At 41.4% G+C, this 21,817-nt stretch overlaps 1 protein-coding gene across 1 annotated transcript in view; it reads left to right on the forward strand.

Annotated features, from left to right (window-relative positions):
• The window catches only part of ANKRD55 (ankyrin repeat domain 55), a gene marked incomplete at its 5' end in the record, with an annotated part of 92,239 nt that overhangs the window by 17,669 nt on the left and 52,753 nt on the right, over positions 1 to 21,817 (forward strand). Inside the window, 3 exons of the mRNA XM_080933857.1 lie at positions 7,383 to 7,505; positions 13,409 to 13,539; positions 17,300 to 17,409. Of these exons, the coding sequence (XP_080789983.1) occupies positions 7,383 to 7,505; positions 13,409 to 13,539; positions 17,300 to 17,409 (364 nt within the window). The remainder of the gene's footprint in view (positions 1 to 7,382; positions 7,506 to 13,408; positions 13,540 to 17,299; positions 17,410 to 21,817) is intronic.

Below are 21,817 nucleotides of genomic sequence, written 5' to 3' on the forward strand. Positions count from 1 at the left end.
TCTAAGTCAGGAAAACATCCTGTAAAGAATCTCTAAGAAATTCTACGGTCCAGTCACAATAGCCCAAAGATGTCTCAATCATCACTTCAACATGTCTTCCCATTGAAGCATGTTCTTATTTTGTAAGTTTTCCTAATTGGATATTTTATTTACTTACATCTCAAATGTCATTCCCTTTCTCAGTTTTCCCTTTGCAACCCCCTCATCCCGTCCCTCCTCGCCCTGTTTCTATGAGAGTGCTCTCTCACCTCACCACCCTGCATTCCCCTACACTGGGGCATCCAGCCTGCATAGAACCAAGGGCCTCTCCTCCCATTGATGCCAGACAAGGCCATCCTCTGCTACATATGCAGCAGGAGCCATGGGTCCCTCCATGTGTGCTCTTGGGTTGACAGTTTAGTCCATGGGAGCTCTAGGGAGTCTGGTTGGTTGATATTCTTGTTCTTCCTCCTAATGATCTCAGACCTTCCCAAAGCAGCAGCACTCAGTGGGGTAGATATCCATTGCCCAGTGAATGAACGTTTTAGGGAAGCATATTACATCCAAACCATAACAGGGATCATCATACAAAGCTCTATCTACTCTTTGGGTAATAAGATGCTAATGTAAAGGTACTAAGCCACATCTCTCTCAACATTTAAGAGAAGAAAAGCTTGGCTGACTTTGATGAACATAAATAATGTCAGTTCCCTGTAGAGAGTACGAAAATTACAGTAGGTTCGGAACATGATGAAGACATTTCATTTTTTTAGGCTGCTCTTTTGTTTCTTTCTGTATTCCATGCACAGAGACACATAAAATGTTTTAGAATATACAGCCAATATTTCTTCCCATGGTTCTTCCTATTCCTTCATGCCCCCCCCCCCAGCTGCGCATAGGTCCATCTGTTTAGGCTTCAAACACAGAGATGAGAAGCATTTAAAACCTGTTCCCTGGGAAGAACAGTAGAGATGTGATAAAGTCATAGTGCTAAATAGGTATATGACAGAACATAAACAGATATATACATCCATAGAAAGATACATGGAGAAAAAAGGCAGCATGTGTTGTTTAATTACATAGAGCTATTGGATGGTGTTAAGTGAACTTGTGACCTCTGGTGGAAAAGATGCTCTCCTGTCCTCATTTTAGATCCCAAAGGATTGTCCTCCATTCTTTTCATTGTACTGGTGATTTCTGCAACATCTTTTCTCAATCCTTCAGAAATCTTTTGAAGCAGCTCCAAGGTAGGACTAGGGATTCACACTCACCATGGTTTGCTGAGCATTTTTATGTAGCCTCTAAGGAAGAGTCTTCGAGTTCCTAATTGCCAGTTCCCTAGCAGATGCCAAGCTTAATGAGCTCAGAAGGTCATTTTGCTCAGCCTTATAGGACCCTGTTCTCTCTTCTATATGCCTCACTTTGAGTTCCTTCTTAGCATATTTCCTGGATGGTCTTTGAGCCAAGACCACCCATCTTTAACAGGATGCTTATTACCTCCAGTGTGACCTAGAACGTATCTGTCATGCTCTAGTAACTCAAATGTCTTTCTTTGTCTGTCATTGTTCCTTCTAACTACGTAGGAAGTTCAGAATAATTTGAGTGCAGCACTGTTCGAATGAAGGCCCTTTGAAAGCAAGACTATTCACAATAGAAAAAAAAAGAATGAAGTACTTAGAGATAAACTTAACCTAGAAAACAAAAGACTTGCACACCCAAAATTACAATGAAGTGCTGAAGTAAATTAAAGAAGATGCCAACAAACAAAAAGACATTTAGGGTTTCCTGAGGTACAAAGGCATATTAAGATGTCACTGGTTCTCAAAGAAGTACAATCTCTGACAAAAACTCAATGACATTTTTTATAGAAATGAAATTTTTCATTCTAAAAATTTATATGGAATCTCAATGAACTCCCAGACATTTCAGACAGTTTTACAAAAGAAAAACAAAATTAGAGAGTTCTTACCTTTCCTGGTTCTACAACTGATAAGGCTGTAATAATCAGAAAGTGTTGTACTGGCATGAGGGTGGTGTCATATAGATTAACGGAATAGAACTGGAAGTTCAACGATGATTCCATGTAGGTTTATGTAAAGGTGATATATGATTAGACATAAGAGAAGTAGGCAGGGAAAGATCTGGGAAAGCAGAAGAGGAGGCAGTAAATAGAGATTGAAATGGGAAGGGAGTCCAGAGGCAAGATAGAGGCAGACCAAAAGTGTTTGTTTCTCTTGGCACATCTCTAGCTTGATATTTCTAAGGGTTTCCATGGGTCTACTTATCTCGTATAGATGGACAGTCCACATCTCTGTCTATTGGTTGCAAGCTTATTATGGGTTTGTGGATTGAGAGTTTCCTTTTTTTTAATAAAAGGAAGGGTTCATTTGGTTATAGTTCCAAAGGGGAAAGAGTCTGTCATGGCTGGAAACCATGGCAGTACGGTGCAAAGATGTCAGTTGGAGCAGAAGCCAAGAACCCACATCTTGAGCTTCACTAGATCAAAGGCCTTTTCTCCTATTGATGCCAGACAATGCTATCCTCTGCTACACGTGCAACTGGAGCCATGGTCTCTCCATGTGTGTTCATTGGTTGGTGTTTTAGTCCCTGGGAGTTCTGGAGGGTTTGTTTGATTCACCATATAAACCTGTTTGATAAGTTAGTGGATGTGGAGTCATGTTTGTACCTGGTGGTGGAGGAAAGAAACACACTGTGGCAGTCGTATCCACCCAGGACAGAAGCAGCAGGGACAGTAGAGTGAACAGCGCCTGAGTTCTTAAAGGTGGCTTAGAGCACCAAGATAGAGATCCCCCATAGTGCCAAATGGCTGCTCGGGAACCAGTAGCCAGAGTTCCAGACTAAAAGAGAGAGAGCTGAGAGATTGTGGGGTCTACATGGTGCGTGCTCGGCTCTGCACTACGTTGGTGTCCTCGGTGTGAGACCACGGTGCTGATAACAATAGGATCTTTTTAATATTTCCTGCAACCATTCCATATATCTATTGTTAGCTAGTTTTTAACAAGGGTGCTAGCCAGGCATGGCTGTGCACACCTTTAATCCCAGAACTCGGGAGGCAGAGACAGCTGGGTGTATGTGAGTTTGAGGCCAGCCTGGTCTACAGAGAAAGTTTCAGAACAGCCAGTATGGCAAAGAGAAACCCTGTGTTGAAAAAATAAATAAAAATAATATAAAATTAAGATGAGCACTAAGATCATTCAACAAAGGTCTTCAAAGTACACTGCTTAAGACACTAAATAATAGCAGGAAAGATTTTAAACTCTCACCTTACAGCATATCAAAGACCCAATCATAATGCGTAGAACCATACAACTTTTAGAAAAGGCCCAAAGGAAGAGCATTTAGCAATGGATTTGGCAGGGATTTCCCGGGCATGATGCCAAAAACACAAGCAACAAAAGAGAAATATAGATGAATTTTTGTGAGATACTATTAACTGTAAATAGGATGTAGTTTGTGCATCCAACATCTGGTACAGGCATTAATATTAATAACAAAGTTCTTCATATGTCCATAAAGGCCAAGACCACAAAACAATGACCCTATTCCAAAATGAAAAATAGGATTTTAATAATCATTCTTTCAAAAACAAAGGAACAGCCAATGACACATGAAAAAGATGTTCAACATTGGCAATCATTAGGGAACTGTAATTTAAAACCACGACTAAATACTCAGCCATTTTTAAAGGGATGGCTGTTAATTAGATTTCTCAGCCCATGCCCAGACAGACCACACCAAGCAAACACGGTTCCACGTGGAGAGGTTTAATAGAACGGGATGGGGCAGGGGTCAAGGTCAAGAAAAGAGAAGAGGAAAAAGAGAGAGTGGAGGAGTACCCGATCTTTTGTACGGGTAGTGACGTCACTTGCCACCAGGTAGAGATGGGATTCTGAACTGATGTCTTCTGGGAATGCTTTGGCTGTTTCCATGGCAATTGATGTGCTAGGTTCCTGTCAACTGTGGGTGGAGCCATTGCTGGGGGAAGGGGCTATCCTAATGCCAACAATGGCTGTTATAAAAAATAACATACTTTCACACACAAATGAAGTTCACTATTCCTCATTCTAGCCTCTCTCCTCTTACTCTGCCCAGCCTCCTCCAGCCACATTCAACACACAGGTTAGATAGCTCAGTGTGAACCTGACCTGTGCAGAATGGAACAGCCCTATCACTCCCTTAATGAGGTAGTAACCAGTTATCAGCTAGAGTTTCTTCCTAGTGCATTAATTCACTAATTCCAATGGAGCCAATATCCATCTAATACCTTATGTTCTTTGCAAATGTGCCACTGTTAAAACTGTCCTTGCTTAGAACTCTCTCACAGACTGAAAAGAAAATTAAAGCATATTCACAAGGTAATCACAAAGTGACAGGCCATTTAATAAATAAACAAATGAATGAATGAATGAATGAATGAAAAAGAAGGCTATATTGGCACACGCAAACGTTCCAGAAATATTGTTGGCTTAAGCTGCGTGATTGGGGGGTTGAGTGGTGTTAGCAGTTCTCAGCTCTTCCTTCAACTGTTCTGCTCTAGTCCATCTTCATCCTTCTCACAGGGCTTTCCACTCAGAAGCTGACAGCAAGCGTCCCAGCTTCCCAGTCCATGGGAGAGAGGGAAAAGAAGAGAGGGAGGAGAGCAGTTCTCTCCACAGTCCTGGCTGGAGTGTATTTACTTTTTACAAACTCTAATCAGTTCACAGCCCTGAAAAAACATCACCTCAGCTACAGTGATGTAAATTCTTAACAGCTTCATTCGTTCCAGGTCACATAGTCTGCCTCTGGGTCAGGATTAAATAGTCCACTGAAGCAGCTGTTTGCCTAAGGTGGATTATCAATGATCACCCTAGAGTATCCAAAGTAAAGCTAGCATCAGGGCAAGGGGAGAGTTCACAACAGCAAAGACAAGTTCAGCCATCTCTCCGTGAGCCCCAGGTGTTCAGCAGACCCAGAGATGCTGCACATTAAATGTGAGATTCAAATCCTTCTGGCAAAATGAAGGTGCTGTGTGTATCCTGTCGTAGCACTCGGTCATGAATGGAACATGGATGTGTTATGTAGCATGCAGTCCATAAAAACCCTCAGTTGAATCTGGTGTGATGGCATACACTTGTGTTAGCACAGGGGGAAGAGAGGCAGGCAGATCACCCACAGATTTGAGACCAGTCTGATCTACATCTTGAGTTCCAGGCCATCAAGGGTCACACAGTGGTGCCCTCTCTCAAATCAAAACAAACAACAACAACAATCCAAATAGCTCTGTAGTTTGCTTCTCACCGTTAGCAGCTTCCTGACCCAACCAGGCTTCTCCTTCCAACGGGTGACTACCAGCATCTTTGAATATGCACCGAGAAGGTAGGTCCATCTTTGAAGTTGAGGTCCTAGTTCCCATACCCAGAGGTACTGGGGATCATTTTAACAAAGTGTTTTGATTTATGTGAAGATTTGTAACAAAAGCTAAGCGACATATGGCTTCTTTAGTAGCCTTCATCAACAAGAGCCCCATTTTAAATATATACCAAAGACATATAACACTGATATTACATGTCTAAATAAGCTAAAATTTTTAATCGGATCAGTATAAATAGCAAGTACTTAAAAATGCTTACTAAATGCTAGGCTGCTGTTAAGCACACAGGATTAACTTAAACACAGAGTCATTCCACCCAAGGAAGATAGTTTCTAAGGGACAGTTGTCAGTGTTGTCAAGATCTCTACTTCACAGATAAGGGAACTAAGCCAGGTGAGGGTGACTGGCCCACACTTCCACATGGCTGGTTAGCACAGGCCTGGCTGGCAGCCAAGATATCTGACCCTTCACCTGCCATGCAAATGAGCAGGGAGCCTGCCTCAAAATACAAAACACAAAACCAAATACGGCCAAGTTAGAAAGTAGTCACCTACTTTACAAAACAATGTTATCCTAAGTAAACCATCCTCAGTATCCAGCTTGCGCTGGACTGGCTAGCTGGTTAAAAATCATTAACAGCTTCTCAGAAATACTGGGACAGAGGAACCAAACTAGAATTTTAGGACTTGTGCCAGCTGAAGTTCAAAGCACCAAGAGGCCAATGGTCCTATTGCCCACATTAGACAAAAAACACAATTGTAAAACCATTGAGATATTCTTTCTCTGAACATCAGTTACACTTGGAGAAAACAAGCCTGGAAGCCACTTTAGTAGAGGGGCTTGGCATAGCCTCCCTAAAGGTATCTCCCCAAGAGAACCTGCTTCTTAGCCTTCTCTGTGCATTCCTGGAGTCTCCTGAACTACAGTCTGTTGTCATCTTTGGCAGTAAAATCTGTTGCATCAATCCCCTCCAAACACACAATAAGCAGTTGGCCTCCTCATTCAAAGCAGTTTCCTACAACCTTAGTTCTTCTGGAAATAGCATCTATACAAACACAGGTGGTTGAAAATGAACAGGCTTTAGTGGAGGGGAAAATATTCGAAATGAGGCACAAGGCACAAATATAAATACGGTAGATGAACACCAGTGGTAGCTACCACTCAACTTACAACTGAAGGACAACAGTGGTGGACAGGTTATGAAGGGGCCACATGAGAACCAGTTCTGCATAGGAAAATCTCCTGTTAGGAAGGAGGCAGCTACTGCTAGATGCTGAGCAAGGGAAGGGAAGCCCCATCTTCTCCCTTCCCAGTCTTCAGTGCCTCCCATGTGCAGCAACAGGATAAGGGCATCTGGAGATAAAGTCAGCAAAGATCAAGGTGCAGAGGACCCCTGGAAGACAGAGAGGGAGGAACATAATGTTGTTCCCATAGAAGGGAAGATAAGAAGACAGGTAATGGGTCTGTGGATGTAGTTCAGTTGGTAGAGGGCTTACCTGAGAAAGAACATGCTTCCAATCCCCAACAATCACATAAAACCAGGCATAGCAGCCCACATCTGCAATGTCAACACTCAAGAGGTAGGTGTAAGAGAATCAGAACTCCAAGGTCAGCCTCAGCTATATTCAAGGCCAACCTGGGCTACACAGGATCTTGACTCTAAACAAAAAAGAAGCAAAAGACATATTGCATGCTTCAGATCTTGAAGATTAATTAAAACCAAGACGATGGCCCTCTTTTTTCACTGATCTCTCTAATTTTGGGAAACCTGAATGCCTAAAGAGTCATAACATGTCAAAGAACGTCTAATCCCAAGGCTGCTTGCCAACATATGGTAGTGTTGCAAATGACCTAGAATGGCCCACGTTTTTTCAGAAGTGTCCAGGGAGTGTGTGACTAAGATGACTCAGCCTCTGCCTGGATTCACTGGGGAGGGAGGTTTAGTGACTCACTTGTGTGGGTGATGATCTGGTCTGTGGTATCCTTTGAGTGAACTTACTCTGCACACTCACAGAGTGTCTGGTTCATGCAGGTGACTCATCTGAAGAAGTCGACCTGACCATGGTATATCAGGCAGCATCAAATGGAGATGTCAACTCTCTGACGGCCGTGATTCGGGAGGACCCATCCATCCTGGAATGCTGTGACAGTGAAGGTGAGCTGTCTGTGCAGTTCTCTCAACTTAGGATGAAATGCATTATTCTTTCAGAGATGGTCTTTTGAGATGAGCAACACTAATGAAATCCCTTTTGACTGACCACAAAATACTGCACGCATCTTGCCTGTGGCTCTGTAGAATTTCTTGGCATTTCTCAGCATAATGACATAGGACACAAAACTTCAGCACCTTTCACTTATTATTCACTTACTATATTTCACATATTATATGGAGTGGGTTGTTTCCAGTATTTCGTAGGAATAACCAAGTAGGTATGTGTGTTTGGGGGAGGGTGTGCATGCCTGTGGTGTGTGTATGCTTGTGGAAACCAGAAGTCAATCTCAGGCATCATTCCTAGGGTATCACACATTTTTTTTGAGACAGAGTTTTTCACTGGAATTTGGAAATCACTCAGTAAGTTAGACTGCCTGGTCAGTGAGCCCTAAGTATTTGTTATTCTCTATTTCCTCAGGGCCAATATTACAAGTACAAAACATTATGTCTCACTTTCTTAAGCATGTTCTGGGGACCCTACTCAGGTTCTTATGATTGCACAACAAGCATTTTGGGGACCGAGCCCTCTATTTGACCACCAGTAATTATAACAAGTATCTAGGAAGAGCAGAAGTGGATGTTGGGGAAATGTGTCATAGTCCTTCAAAGAGCCAAGAATTTGGCCCTTGGGATGACATCATGATTGTGTTTCCATTTCTACTCTTTTTAAATACAACTCTGATATAATGACTAAAATAACTCTGGAAACCAAGAGAAAGGCCAGGTCCTAAGATCCAAGGATGGGCATGGTGGTAAATTCTCTGGATTGTCCTTTTGCCTTGTGTATACCAGGGTTGAGGCTAAAGGAGATAGCAAAACAGAATGCCAACAGATGTGGACAAAGGAAAAGCCTCTGAAAACCTGCATTCTGTAGACAAAATGCCAATACTTATTCTAGAAAAGCATTGCTAGGAAGAGACTTTCTACACTACTGCATGGCTTCACAAGAGAAGACACTTCCACCATTGGTCCAAAACCACTGTCATCTCTATAAGTTCTCGCTTAAGAAGCTTAGAGGAAGAAAAGCAAAATATCTCAAAACACACAGAGGGAAGAGAGGGAACAAGAAAAATGAAATTGAAAACAAAAGCAATAGTGAAAGATCAAAGAAACAAGGAACAGTCTGTAGCAACACTGACAAGAAAAATTAACTGAAGGAGATACAAATTTCCACTCTTGGGACTAAACCCAAGGACATCACTACAGATCCTACAGAAATGTTGCAAACAACTTCACATATATAAATTTGACAATTTAGATTAAATGGATAATTATTCAAAATAAAATAAACTGGGAGAAGGAGAGCAGGTTAGATTCTGTTAGTACCTGCTATTTCTATACATGAAAATATCACAGTGGACAACAGGAATATACATAATTAATTGTTGTAATGGTTGTTAACAACTCTATTATGAAACAAATGAATATTCCTATAACTATTTAGAAAATTAAACTCATAATTTAAAAATTTCTAACGAAGACTAACTTCAGCCCTAGATGGTCTTATTGAGTCCTACTATTTATTGTTTGTTTGTTTGTTTGTTTGGCATTATTTTATGTGTTTAAGTGTTTTGCCTGAATCTTGTCTGTGTACCATGTGCATGCTTGGTGGACAAGGACAAAAAAAGGGTATCAGATATTTTGGAACTAAAGGTACAAATGGTTGTGAGCCACCAATCTGGGTTCTGGGGACCAAACCCAGGTCCTTAGGAAGAGAAATAAATGTTCTTAATCACTTTATCTCTCTGACCCATTTACAAAAAAATTAAATAATAATCAGCATTAATTTTATGTGATTTCTTTCAAAAGAGGAAAATGCTTCCTAGCTCTATTTATGAACTAAAATTACATTAATATCAATACTTGATAAAACTATAAACTATCTAAATAAAGAAGAAAACTCATATCAGTTAGTACAGAAGTATGTCATAGAATTCAATACGCATTTGTGATTTTAAATCTCAGAAATCAGAAATGGAAGTGAGCTTTCTCATCGTGACAGAGAACAAAGCCAGGTACAGTGATATAGTTCTATCCACTTGGGAAGCTACAAGCACAAGTGTCATACCTATGCCAGGCAATCTTTTAAGATTATCTACAGTATCACTCAGTTGAACAAGACTGAATATTTTGACTCCAAGATCAAGAACACAGGAGGAATTGTGATTGGAATTTAAAAAAGGCAGGCACAAGATAAAACAAGGCCTGTCAATGGATGAAAAGGAAGGATAGGCAGGAATAAAGTTTTAGAAAGAGGAAGAGAAGAAAAGCAAGGAGAAGGAGGAAGAGACAACATGGAGGAAGATGCAGACAATCCTTTTTGCACATCTCTGCATAACTACAGGTTGTTATGAATATTTTATAAGGGATAGATTTGTACAAGATGTTTTGTTTTGTCTAGGTGGGCAAATTATATCATATCATTTGGCTCAGAGCTTATGATGTGGACGATTTGTGGAATGTAAGGTTTACTGAGTAAATCTGAGATAAAAATTATTGATAAATCATAAGTTTCTAGAGTTTTGAATTGATCAGGCTGGTTGGAATATGAGCACAGTTTATGGCTAGTAGAGAGGCCACCGGGAGAGATACTAACAAGAGAGCAACAGCTGCTGAGATGAACTAATGTCAGTTCCACATGGCCCTCCACTGCCAGAACTAACACACACACAATACCTACCTTCCAAATGAACAAAATATGATAAGGTGTGTGTGCGCGCGTGCGTGCACACATGCGCGCTCATACAGGCACACTCACAAGCAAACATAGGCACTAGTCTTTTGAGCAATTTCCTCTCAGAGAAAACTTTTCATCTTGAAGGGAAGTTCCTTAAGATACAAGATGTTCTAAGAGGAATTAAAAAATTCTATCTTGAAGGGACTCTCCTTAAAGTAAACAAAGAAACAAACTTAAAATTTTAAGGAAGTCCCTGAAATGGACAAGAAACTATAGCCCTTCCCTCACCAAGCATATATAAGCAGTAAGAACTGAAAAAAGACACTCTCAGAGAAGCTACACCACCTAAAAAACAAAAAGGCCATCTGCCTTGGAGAGTCTCATTTTAGTTGAACTGCCTGAGATACTCCAATCTGCCCAGCTGTCTATAAATTGTACAGCGCACTTCAAGTTTACAATTCACAGCATGCTATTCCAAACTTATGTCTGATATGAGCTGTCACATATGCTGGGGTGGACTTTTGGTGATGCAACTGTCTTTTAGTCATCTCCCCTCCTCTAAGTAACCCCTTATCCCTACTCCTATATGTAAATTAAGTAAGTTCCTTATTGGTTCAGAAAGTTGGACTTTGGTGATATCTTTACATTTTTCTGTAGTTGATTCCTATATGGAAAAGTACAGGTTTTTCATATCTCCCCAAGAATCATGTGATTCAATGACTGGGATAATTAAAATAATATTTTTAAGAAGTGGAAGGGAGCTGATGTTGTAAGACTTACTATTATGTAGCAGCAAAAATCGAGACTAGACGGTCTTGGCTGAGGAGTAAACACCTAAGCCAGTGGAATGGGACAAAGGACCCAGAATGGGGCCTCCAGAAACATACTCACCTAATTTGAGCTGTAGCTCAGTGGAAGAAATATAACTTTTCTGACAAATGGTGCCAATCAATACACATAAAGAAAAGAGAAGGGGGAAAGGGGGAAGAAGGGAAGAAGAAGAAAGGAGAGGAGAGAACAGGAGGGGAAGGGAGACAAGAGGAGAAAGAGACTACGGGGAAAGGAAAGGAAAAGAGAAAGCAATTTCATTCCAAATCTAACAGATTTTACAAAACTTAAGTTAATGGACGTGAACATGAGGAAAAGATGGTACTGCTGTTGTTGGTTCCAAATCCTTGATAACACAGGGCATTTATTCTTTCAGTAATTTTCATTAACTTAATGTGTAGCAAGTGGTTTCTAGTGTTACAAGTTTATTGTTTGTTCTCTTGGGAATTATGTGTCTTTTCATTTTCCCTTTCCATCATTGTGTCTTTCTCATTAATTGTTCCTTATTTACTGTACCTAATAATCTTTTAACTTTACATGTTAAGATAACTTTTTCTGATAGGTGTGGCAGAATATGTTTGTAATCCTCACACTCAGGAAGTTGAAGCAGTCCGATCACTAGCTCAAGGCCAACATAGGTGACATGTGAAGACCATGTCTCAACAAAAAGAGTTAATTAGCTAAAACAAAACCACACACACACCTTATGTCAACATGCAGCTAGCCTTTGAATTTTGGTGGATAATATATACTATAGAAGTTTTAAATTTATATAATTGAATTTAACAATTACAGATTTTAGCTTTTTCATCTTCTACTCAAGTCCTTAACATTACAAAGATGGGCTTCCATATTTCCTTTTCAGAATGTTACATTTTTCCTGCACATTTTTTTCACTGATCCATCTAGATTATGTTTATGGGTGGTAGGGACTCTGGCTACATCTGAATTTGGTCCCTGTGTGCAGCCAGTTTATCAGTACATACTTACTAAATCCCTTGGCCCTCCCCACCAAGGTACAATGTTCTCTGAAGAAATTTGTATAAAAAGTACAGCCTCAAGATCAATTTAAACTAGTCAGAGAAAACATGTAATTTTATAAAAAATATTATGTAAAATTAATGTTTTATTTACTGAATATCTCAGATTTACAAATTGTTTCATTTTCTTATTCATTATGTTCTTTCTCTTCCCTCTAATGGTCATCCCTATCTCTTCATATTTTTCACTTTTAATATTTATTTATTTGTTTATTTGTTGTTTTTCAAGACAAGGTTTCTCTGTGTATCCCTGGCTATCCTGGAGCTCACTCTGAAGACAAGCCTGGCCTTGAACTTAGGAATCTGCCTGCCTCTGTTTTTCTCTGGAGTGCATGCACCACCACAAAGCTTCTAACTACTCGTTAGGAAGGGAGATTGGGAGGAAGAAAGGGAAGGGAGAAAGGAAAGGAGTGTGGTAGGATGAAGGAAGGAAGCAATGAGAAGATAAGGAGAAAGGGAGAAAGAAGGGAGGAAGAATCTACTGTTTTAAGAGTCACTTCATTGCCACTTCAATATTAAAAAGGTGGAATGTAGACTGGCCAGCTGCCAAATTCAGGGAAAACAGCAGTCCAGCAAATCCATTCTCAGGGATCTCTGTGGACCATAGCCGGGTTCATCCAGAGAAGCACAAGCTCAGCATGGGTATCCAGCTCAAAAGAATCTAAGCATTCAAAAGAACTAACATGTCAGTCAGTTCAGCAAGGGTTGGATCTCGGTCCAAAGGAATATGACACCCCTTGCTTATCCCAGAAGCCCCTCAAAGTTAAACAAAATGTGTCCATTCATCTCTATTTCTACTCAGCAAGAAAACAAAATGCCTTTGGTGGTGTTGATTCAGAAAGAGTTCAGTAATTGGTTATCTTACTGAGAACCCAATGCTAGGCTAGCTCCCAGATTTACCACCCACTACCTCCAAAAGTATGCTGAACCTGCTTGCCCGGGTGGACCAAGAGCTGGTTTGGGTTCTGCATCTACTTCAGCCTAGTCAGTCCAGGTAAACTTACCTGGTAGATCTGGAGTTATTCACATCCCTGAGGCAGCAATAGCCAGTTTTGGCCACCTTTAATATACCAACTACTACAGGGAACTGAGTCTGGAGGGGAAGAGTCACTGACAGCTGAGGGGCGGAAGCTGGAAGATGTCTCATATATAAACAGAAACCATCATTCTCTCCTCAGCCCCACAAAACCCAACAGCTGGATTTGCTCTACAGGAAATCAGAATGAATGAATGGACCAACAGTTTGCTCATAAATCTCGAAACCTAAACATCTGTAAAGCAGTTGAAATGTCTCATTCCAGGATGTACGCCCTTGATGCACGCAGTTTCTGGACGCCAAGTGGACACAGTAAAGCTGCTGCTAAAGATGGGTGCCAACATTAATACACAGGATGCGTGTGGTCGCACCAGTTTATGCCTGGCAACCTACCTGGTACGAATCTGTTTGTTACTGGGGCTATCGAGCAAAGGAGCTAAAGATGTCATGTGGATTCTACACATAGAATGGTGCTCATGGGCTGACACAATAGGTCAACAAGAACAGAGCTTTAGGTTTTACTCGTTATCCTCAGGGCTTGTATGAGTCGAAAGCACCATTTTCAAAATATTTATTTATATATCTATGTGTTTATGGTTTTCCAAGACAAGGTCTCTTGACAGCCCTGGCTGTCTTAGAATTCACTCTGTAACTCACAAATTAGCATAGTGGTGATGTGACCACCAGGGAAATGTTATTTTCTGTCTCAACACCAGAATTTCACTTGGAACATTTCTGGCACTTGCTGGTATTTCTACCAAGGCTGCCATAAATAACCCCCAGAGGGTGGTAACAATTTGAAAATTCAGTTAATTCAGGGTGGGGATAGATGAAAATTAGCTGAATAAAAGCTCCAGGCTGCAGAATGTGAGAAGCGGACCAGGGCATCCATCGAGGACCTGGGCTTCAGGGAGAAGGGCATCGGGGATGAGGTCATTAGGGACATGGGCATTAAAGATGAGGGCTTTGGGGATGTGCCAGGATCACAGGGGCAACACCACGTGAAGAACTCGCTTGTTTCATAGCTAGTGCTCACATTAGAGACTGTAGTGTTACCCCTCATACTAGGGATTTCAGTTCAGCATTGCCCAACATTAAAGCAAAGTGAGGTTAAGCCTCACTGAAAACCCTCTGCCCTTTCCTCTCAGATGCTTTCTGTGGTCCTGGAAGCTCCCCAGGCTGGCTTAAATCCATGTGAAGCAAGCCCTATCTGCCATGTCGGGATGTTTATTGCTTTCCTTCTCTTCCAGCGACAATGCCTCTATGCTCTCACATCTGTTGCCTCTTGGATTCACTGCTGCTGCCAGTTGATAGTCACGGATTTCTTCTATCCGCCCCCCCCCCCAGGGATTCACCCCCTTCATCCCCACTGAAATAAAACACTTCCCTTCCCCAAACACACCACCCCTTCCTGCCACACAATTCAGAGTTTGCAATGATGCGTTGCTCAATTCCCACAGAGATTTTCTTCAGAGTCCTCTGTATTTTTTTTTCTTCTCAAACCGTCTCTAGAACCCACAAACAATTTTTCTGAAGTGTGGTCCACAGGCTTCTTGGATCAAGATCCCTTAAAGGTCTTTTCTGAAAGGCAGGTTCTGAAGTATGCTAAGACATCCTTAATTAGAAACTCCTTTGATAGATGGGGCAGAGGAAGATGGGAACCTGCAGGTTTAACTAACCTACCTGGCAACTTTGAAGACCACGGCTTTGTATGTCTGTTAGCTAAGTGAGTCTCTGTACCTCAGACAGATGTAAGATCACCCTCTTGGTCACCTCCCCTATAGCACATGCCTTCATAGCTGCCACAAACCTTTTGTGTCCAAGAAAAAAAAAAAACAGACAAAATTTTGAATTAATGGTCAGAGGAAAGGGATAGGATGGCTTCTAAAGTTGGCTACCATTTGACTCTATAATATGGTGGAAACAAATTGTATGTCTTTAAAAGACTCTAAACTCTAAAATTCAAAATTCAAAAAGACTAGGAAGAAGTGCCCTACTAAACATCAATTATGAGGGCTAACTTGGGATGTAGAAAGGTGACGTCTTTTTGGGCAGTTCTTGCCATTTTAAAGACCTGCGTGAGAATAGTTAACAGTGCACAGGGAGGGATGGCTGCTTCACTGTACCTGTCTGTGTGAGTCCCCAAGACTCACTGGGAAAAGAAGCATTCTGAGGGCTGCGGTTGAAATCCAGCAATGTCTAGGTTTGACCACTAAGAGAAACTTGGCAAAAGAGGCACTTAGAAACTGAGTCTCAACTCAGGGTACAAATAAATTTGTAGACATGTGACCTTGAGCAAATCACTTCACTGTTGTGGTCCTCAATTCATATTTTTGAGGCATAGTAAAACCAATAACCTAAGCTTATCACACCTGAAGGAGAAGATGGAGCCAGCTAGCACGTAGTGGGGAGGTAGAATACTCATTTGTTGTTTCAGAATGGTATCGAGTGTTTCGATGTCTTCACTGGTTTTTAAATTTCCTTTCTGAAGAAAAAGAAAAAAGAATGAAGAAAACCACATACGCATTGAGTTCCAGGAAACATTGCAAAATATTTTAGATATTTCAAAGCTTTCTCCACCAAAAGATCTGCTTTTTCAAAAAGTGTATGAGTCTACTGCTTGGGCAATTCTGATGTTTACCCAAAATGCCTTGCTGTTGGATCCCCTGCTTCGTTTTCTTTTAAGCAGAGAACTTGATGACTTTGATATTAGCAACTAGAAACAGATTTAATATATTAGCAAACTGTGAGTTAATGCTGACAATGTCTCCAAATATTTCTTCTACTTAAAACAGATATTGCTGTTCAATTCTATTGAGCTTTACCTGGCATTGCAGCCCATGACAGTTATTTAGTTTTGATTTTTGTGACGGGCTCTTATGTAGTCTAGGCTGGCGTCCAAGTTACTATGTAGAATGTGCTCTTGCTTGACAGATGCTGTCTGGACTCTTTAAATCCACAAAATTCTCTCTCTACTCTTATTTTCTTACTTGAATAAGATTATTAACCCTTGAGGCTTGGGTGCTTCCAAGATTGTCACACTAAGGAAGAGAATCTTCAATCATCTCATGTTACTGGGACATCTCGAGGCCTGACTATATACAAATGGAGGAAAGGACAGACTGATTTTGAATAAAAGGTTCTCACACCTCTCCTCTCAATGAGAAGTTCAGCTATTTGATTGTCTGATTATAAGGAGGCAAGAAGCTCATGGGTTTTAGATAAGTGTAAGAGATCTTCTGCTTAGGATCGAGAACCAAACTTGGTTTGAGCAATGTTGGATCAGTTAAGGAAGTATAAACTCATAAAAGCAGTATAAAGCTAAACAGGGCTAGCCTTAGGTTACTCCTGCCCTTTAACACAAGATAGCAGGAAAAAATGACCCAGTCAGAAATGCTGGCCAGCAAGGTGATAATGTAAGTTTCCGTTGGTACAATTAGGATGCAGGTAATTCACACTGTATCTCGAGAAATACATAGGCCCGTAAAACCTTGCAACGGGTCTCCATCCCTTGGAGAACACTATTTATGCCTTTGTGTTAGAAATTCGGGATGCATATCTCATTAAGCACAATGAGGCTGATTCAATTAAGCAACATGCTCTCCTTCAGGTTATTAGAAAAAGAACACAAAATAGTAAAGAATGAAGCCCTACACATTAAACGCAGGAATGTTACTGGGACAAAGGGGCATTGAAATGTAGTGTTTAGAAGTAGGTGTGTTTTTATTCGAATCAGACAATTGATATGTCTAAGTTGGAGCTTAAGCCGCATACTGAGAGGCCAGGGAAGGTGGCCACTGCCTGTCATGGGCTATCTCTGGCATGTGGGAGCTAAGAAGCGTACGTGAGGCAGTGGAATCCCAGTGAGCGGTCCTGGATGTGAAGGAGAGTCAGACAGAGCACCTGCATCCCTCTGCATTTGAAAGGGCAGCCATCATACAGAAAACCTGGGGATGTGAAGCTCCGACTTTCTCTGCTCAGGTTGGAACTTCACTCCTTAATGGTTTCAACTTAAACATGCTTTTAGCCAAACCAAAGAAGTGGGGGAGGAAAAAAGACAAAAAAAAATCAAAACAAACAAAGACCTATAGAAAGCATGTTGACCTGTGTTATGTGGTGCTATGCCGCATGACGAAGCTTTGCTACTGCCTTTCAGGGCTGGCTTGAAGGCTGTGTGAGTCTGCTCAGAAACGGTGCCAAGCACAACATCCCGGATAAAAATGGCCGCCTGCCACTGCACGCAGCCACGGCAGAACCTGACGTGAGGTAAGCATGTCATAGCAGTCCGGACGGGAAAGACCTTGCAGGAGAAGGGCATGGAATCCATCTCACTGATAAATATAAGACTTACCCATTTTTGGTAGATAGGGCCACACTAAATGTTCTAGGGTTATCTTAAACTCCACCCTTACTTCCCTCCTACTCCAATGGAACCCCTTTTGTCATAGCCTTTTATGAAAGGAGAAAGGCCACTTTTTGTCACTGGAATTCATAAATTCATTCATTCATTCATTCACTCATTTATTCTTGTAGTCATAGTCAATAGTCAACTCAATTAACTATTACCAGACCTTTATTATGAACCAGGCAGTTGTAGTCCCTAAGAATGCCACAGTAACCAAGACAGCCATTAATGTCCCAGAGCTGACACTGTCAAAGGAACCAAGTGGTTCACTACTAAACAAAGAAACAAGATACTTTTCAACAATGACAAGTGTTTTGTAGAAAATCAAACAAGCTAAAACTGCCATGACATGTCAGTGAGGTTAATGTCCAAGTGGAGCGTACAGCCGGAATCTAGGAGCATGGGAAGAACTGGATTTCTTCGTCACTTTTATAGAAAAGAAAGGGCTTCGGAAATCCCAGGTTCATCCCCGAGGTTGCCGCTTGTTATCTTGAACCATATCCAGAAATAACAGAACTTACTCAAAGCCTTGGGCAAGCCCAAACCATTAACTATCACTAACATCATAGTTAAGCAAATGATCTGTTTTCAGAAAAGGGGAGAGGAAGGTGGGAGAAGGAAGGGGAGAGAAGAGGGAGAAAAAAGAAAGGGAGGAAAAGACCTTATTTTAGACAGCGTGTACAAATGTTTAATCATAAAAGTATATTGTTGCTAGACAAGTGATCTTGAGAAAATACATTTTTAAACATTCCCTGCAAGAATTATGCTGCCTTGATTACTGAACTTAAGTGAGTTTATCTGCTTCTTTTGAGTAATTTTAAAAGCTATGTATGCTGAAAGATAAATGCCCACTCAAGTTACTGTAATTATAGTTATTGCAGTAAATAAAACCCAAAGTTTGGGTGCTTCATACTCAAGTTTTACTTCACAGTCCAAAGGTCATTGTTGCTGGTGGCGGCTACCTCCCCCCACATTGTGATTCAGGGACTCAATCACCTCTCCTCTTGTAATGCTTGCATCCTGAAAGGTCCCAGAATGTGCCTCACTTGACCTAGTGATGGGCAAAGAGGAGCAAAGGGGTACCTTGTTCGTTCTTGCAAAACCTCAGGCAACTCTCACTGGTCACGTCTGTTCTTCTTCCTTTAGAAAGGACTAGTCATTTGCACACACGTGAATAGAATGAACCTCAGGAAATACAGTCCTGGAACGTCAATCTCTCTGCCTCTGGTGATTCTGACCAGTGAATTGGAAACTCTGATTTAGATGAAAAAAAATTCTCTCTGCCATGAAGTAAGTCTTCTCAATCAAAGTTACATTCAAGGTCAGTTGAGTCAGCTAGATGCAACCTCCGAAATAATTAGTTAAAAATCCATTCAGGTATATGTCCTCACCCATGGACTATTTTGTTGTTTTGGTTTTTTGAAGACAAGTTTTTCTCTGTGTAGCTCTGGCTGTCCTAAAATTCATTCTATAGACCAGGCTGGCCTCAAACCCAGAGACTCACTTGACTATGCCCCCCCCACACACTCACACAGTGCTAGAATGAAAGATGTGCACCACCACCCAGCTCCATGGAGTTAGTAGATAGCAATGTCCCTAAACGCTCTGGGATCTATTCCGAATAGGCAGAGCTTTGAAAGCAAAGAATTGAGACTTCCTAATGATCCAGCCAACATCCTCTGATGAGTTTAATCCAAAGAAGTAAACCTCCTTCTATGTGTTAAAGATACAAGTTTTCTTTTTATAAATGAATAGTTGATTCTGAATGGTAAAATCCTGCTTTACAGTGCTACTCAATTAATGAAATCCAAAGCTGTGGTTGAATATTTTGAAAGCAATATTTTGTGTTAGTGAGTCTTCTTCAAAATGGATTGGGTCAAACCCTTACCAACCCACAGACAGCAAATAAAGTAGCTGAATTGCAGACAGACAGACAGACCAGGAAGCAACCTGTCCTAACAGCTTCCTCTGCAGAGTGAATTGATCAAAATGAGAAACTTAGCGGTTGTTTTACTGAGAAATTTTATGGCAGAGTTACATCTGCATTAGATGTTTGAAGCAGAAGTCACAGAGCTGGGCTGCAGCAACCTGTGTGAGCATCAGCGTGCTCTTAGCATTGCTTTCTAAGGAAACAGACCATGTCTGACTCTGTAGGCGTCTTCCAGTGTCTCAGCCACACTGGAGAAGAAGAGTCTCTTTCATCAGGGCACGTGAGCCTAGTTTCTTAAATGAACACAACCTTTAGAATAAAGGCATTCATTCATTTATTTTGTGTGTGTATGCACACATGTGCACACGGTGGCTGACACGGTGAGTCAGAGGGTAACTTTCAGAAGTTCTCTTCTTTAGCCTTCTGAGTTCCAAAGATCAAACTTAGGTTGTCTGACTTGGAAGGAAACATCCACTGAGCCATCTCACCAGCCTATACATAGACAGGTTTAGCAAGCTCTTAGATCTGGGTTAAATTAACTGTAAGTAATAGTAGTGATGAAGAAGATGAAGATCATGTTGGTGAGGTTATGTTATTATAAGCGTGCTCTGAGCAAAATCCTTAGAGCTTTCTCCATTCTGACTCACTTAGAGCACGGCTCTTTTATCCAGAGTCACACTTGTGTCCTCACTTTGCAGGTGAAGAACTGTGACAGTTGGAAAGTTAACTAACTGACATGCACGAGGGAAACCTGCCTGATGGGTCTGCTGTCCTTCTGAGAGCCACCTTCATGTGCCTTACAGGGTTTATTTCAGAGTAATGGTCATATTCTATCAGCAAGCCCTTGGCCTGTGTTGCTAGGCCTTATGAGAAACAGTCTTAAAAATTTTACTGGCTCACAATTAGATCATATTTTATTCATTACAACATCTCCAAAAATCCTATATAGAAAACCACAGAATAGAAGTTTTACTAAGGGAGGGCTGGCTCTGCTCCAGAGAAAACAGTTGGAATATGTATTATAGGAACTCTGTGGTTTATGGTCCCGTGACTTGCTTTCTGTGCTTAGGAAGTTCAAACCTCAGCTTGAAACCTGCCTGTGACACACACCAGACTGAAGTCTTTTCTGCCCATCTTCTGTCCATTTTCTCTGGCTAATTTCTTTACTCCCCTTGTTGGGTTGAGGTCAAAAGTGACTGGGAGTCAGGCTGAACTTGAATCTGGCCTCATCTGACCAACCCCTTTGTCTAGGATAAGTTAATATGTCAAGGCAGATGAGTTCCTTTCCTAGGAAGAAAGGGGAATGCACTTCTTTTCTTAAAAGAAGGAAGGTGGGATAAGAAGAAAATATATGAACCATAGTACCTAGTGCCTTGTGTTCAGAAAGCGTTAATGCCCAGTGAGACTCTAGACAGACGTGAATACCACATGTTAGCAATAATGAATCCACATGCTAGCAATAATGAATCCGCATGCTGGCAATAATGAATGGAACCCCTTATTGCCACTCCACCAGTTCCCATCTTGGCACATGCAGGTCTGCAATTGGTGTGTACAAACACACCGCTGTTTGTACACATAGCTCTGTAGCATCGTGCAAGTGATCGGGTGTTCACTGCAAAGGATGCTGGGAAAGAAACATTCACTGCACTTTGTGTAGACTCAAGGAAACAGACTACTTTGGGACTGCATAATTGAATTCAGGCTATTCAACTCCACCAGAAACTCCCTTTGCAACTTGTGAGCACATCTGTATTTTCTTATTAGTAAGCAGTATGAACAGCCACCGGCCCAGAGACCTTGTGAAAAGCTGTTTACACTGGCTTAAAAATCTGCTGACCTTTAGGTTTGCAAACAGCAAGCTCCTCCCATGTGAACTCACTGGAGGCTATACAGGAAAGCCTCAGACTGAAGCTGCTTTTAAACAGTCCAGAGGGATGCTTGCTTTCTGCCTTCAGCTTACAGAGAAATTCAGGTTCTCTGATTGGTTTGGATTCACATCCTCAGCTAAGCCCCAGGGCAGTGGGGATTGGAGCAGACACCGGGATAAATGGTTTATACATTCGCCTGATGAAGAAAAAGGAGCTCAGAGAGCTCTGAGCTTTCTGCTTTTCAAAAGGTCCAAGTTTTCTCCTTTTCAGCGCCCTTGAACTTGTACCATTGTCTCAATAAAAGAGGGAACAGGATCCTTAGAACAAAGCCCCAAAGAGACAGAATTGTGTTTGTACAGCCCCGTAGGCGCTAGCCCTGAAAGGCAGAAGCAGTTTCCTCTGGAAGAAGCCACCAGGCTCTGAAGGACTTCTTCATGGTCTCCATGGTAACAGGCTGATTTTTTTCTT

The sequence above is a fragment of the Micromys minutus genome (genome assembly GCF_963924665.1).
Source record: "Micromys minutus genome assembly, chromosome: 20".
NCBI classification, from domain to species: Eukaryota; Metazoa; Chordata; class Mammalia; order Rodentia; family Muridae; genus Micromys; species Micromys minutus.